The 2,526-nt window shown below is 37.4% G+C and overlaps 1 protein-coding gene across 1 annotated transcript in view; it reads left to right on the top strand.

The window, feature by feature from the left end:
- Positions 1-502: 502 nt before the first annotated feature.
- Positions 503-2,526, top strand: part of RFC1 (replication factor C (activator 1) 1, 145kDa) — a 104,853-nt gene continuing 102,829 nt past the window's right edge. Inside the window, exons 1-2 of the mRNA XM_006873232.1 lie at positions 503-526; positions 1,123-1,251. Of these exons, the coding sequence (XP_006873294.1) occupies positions 503-526; positions 1,123-1,251 (153 nt within the window). The remainder of the gene's footprint in view (positions 527-1,122; positions 1,252-2,526) is intronic.

The raw sequence follows: 2,526 nt of genomic DNA, 5'->3' as shown, positions 1-2,526 counted from the left end.
ATCCTGTACAGGGTCACTATGATTCAGAACTTACTGAATGACACTTTATGAACATCATCATTCCTGTGAGCAGGGTTACTTGTAAGGAAGATGTTTCAGTATTAGGAAGGCGTAACAGTTCAAAGATGAGGGCAAGACAAGCCTCCTACTGAGGCAAAATTGTCATAGATGCCTGATTCTAATAAGATATAGAGAATTTGACTACTTTAAGCGTAACTGAAGGTCAGCAGTTCGAAACTACCAGCTGGGAGAAAGATGAGGCTTTCTGCTCCCGTAAAGATTTACAGCCTTGGAAACCCTATGTAGGGTCGCTGTGAGTCAGAACTGACTCCATGGCACATAACAACAACAACCAATGAGAAAACAGGTCCAGATAAATCACCTGCCCAAGATTACATAAGGTAGAAAGCACTAGAGCAGAGATTTAAGACTCTTCTAACTTTCTTCCTTTCCCTATATACCAGTTTCTTCAACACTAAGTTCTAATAGAAGGATAAGGCGAATGTGTATGCGAAAGATAAGAAAAGTGAGTGTAGACCATGGTATAAATGTTTCAGTTTGAATAACTTGAATTCTACAGTTAAATAGAGACAGTATAATTAAAGAGAATATTGTAATGAGGAAAATATTTTTTTACCTTGAGAATTTAGAAAAATTACATACAGAGAAATAACTTCAAAGTTGTTAGTAAGGTCTTCGAGCAAAATCAAGTAGTTGAGAATTTCTCTCATTGGCAAGGATTATTTTCTTCAACTCTGTCTTCTCCCTTGATTCTCACCTGGCTGGAACAACACGGTGTGTGTGTAGGTGGATGGATGATCCATAAATACTTGGTATTTTGCTTCTTTCATTTACAAAAGTTTCACTTACTTCTGTCCTGTTTTTAGTCAAGTTCTGAGAATTAATGTTTATTCTTTATTAAGGCAAACTATTTTAAACTGCCATAATTTTGTCAGTTACGTTTTATAAATATGAAAAGAATACTACTTTTTAAAAAATGCAGGGTAATGGAAGGAGCTTGTGCATATGTGTGTGCGCGTGCTCCACATGTGTTCCTCTTTCCAGTTGAAACTAGAATTTTGTGTAATGTTTGCTTCTAAATTTTCTTTCTTTCTTTTAAAGGATATTCGGAAATTCTTTGGGGTTATACCAAGTGGAAAGAAACTTGTAAATGAAACAGTAAAGAAGAATGAGAAAACAAAATCTACTGAAGAAACTTTAAAGGCAAAGAAAGGAATAAAGGAAATCAAGGTCAGTTTTCCAAATACAATTTTGAATTGTTTGAAAGGTTGAATAAATTAAGTTCCTATAGTTGTTATGTTGGGACCCTCAAGTAAATACAGGTTTCAGCTCGCTTAGCAGAGGGGGGCAAATAAACAAGTTACTACGATTTCTAATGAATACAGTTTACTACTCTCGTAAGTTGTCAGTTTTCTTTGTAGAGGTGGGCCCCCCCCGACCCCTCCCTTTTTTAAAAAAAAACCATGTAGGGATATTTAATCGCATAAACAACTACAGGCATATTCTGGAAGCCAGATCCTGGCCACCAGCATACAATCTTTCTTTTTCCATGAGTCTAGAGTTGTCAGCAGTTCACTCTCTCCATGCCGTCACGTCTGCCTCCATCTCTAGTGTCACTGCTTTTCTGGTGGTGGTTATTTAGTACCGCGGAGTCGGTTCCGACTCACTGTGACCCTGCACAGGGTTTCTGAGGCTTCTCTAGTTAGGGTCCCACATTCCGCTCATGCTCTTCTCTCTTAGTGGTCCTAGGGCCCTCTGTTCCTGGAATGCAAGATTAACTACTCCACCCTTTTTGTTTTGGATTTTTGCTGCTGATCTTTCTTTCAAGAAGTATCTTCTGTTCCTCTAGTTACTCCGGGCTGGTCTGTATGTCCTCTCAAGTTGGAATGACCCACCTCAGAAGGTGGAACCCCCTTTTGATTGTTTAGGACTTTGTGTTTTAAGACCAACGCTTACTAATAAAGGCATGAACTCTAGCCTCAGGTAAATGGTGTTGGATTTCTGGCAAGGGCTGGCTTTGAAAGACAGCTTTAGTCTTTTCCCTGTCCTCTTTGGGTCTCTGAGAAATTAAGAAGGAAGTCACTATGGAAAGCCAGCAGTGGCTATCTCGTGGGTTTGAGTTAATATTATTCCACTTCATGTAAAATGTAAAAACATTGAAACACTTCAGGTCTGTATACTATCACCCCATCCTTTATGTTCCACTTGTCATATTGATTGAATCTACATATGTTAATAATACTCCATACTTCAGTTTGATAGTTTTGTTTTAGACAGACATCTGTGTTTTAAAAAGATTAAAAGGAAAATCATGTTTACCTACATATGTGCCCTTTCTGTTGCTCTTTATCTCTTCCTGAAGACCTAATAACATTTTTCATCTAATAACATTTTCTTTCAGCATGAAGAAGTTTCTTTAGTATACTGTACAGTGTAGATCTATTGGTGATTAATTTTGTTAAATCTAAAAAAATGTCTTTGTCTTTTTTTTAAATTGTACCTATC

Source organism: Chrysochloris asiatica, unplaced genomic scaffold, assembly GCF_000296735.1.
Source record: "Chrysochloris asiatica unplaced genomic scaffold, ChrAsi1.0 scaffold00230, whole genome shotgun sequence".
NCBI lineage: Eukaryota > Metazoa > Chordata > Mammalia > Afrosoricida > Chrysochloridae > Chrysochloris > Chrysochloris asiatica.
The sequence above is the reverse complement of the archived record's forward strand: the minus strand, read 5'-3'. Positions and strand labels throughout refer to the sequence as shown.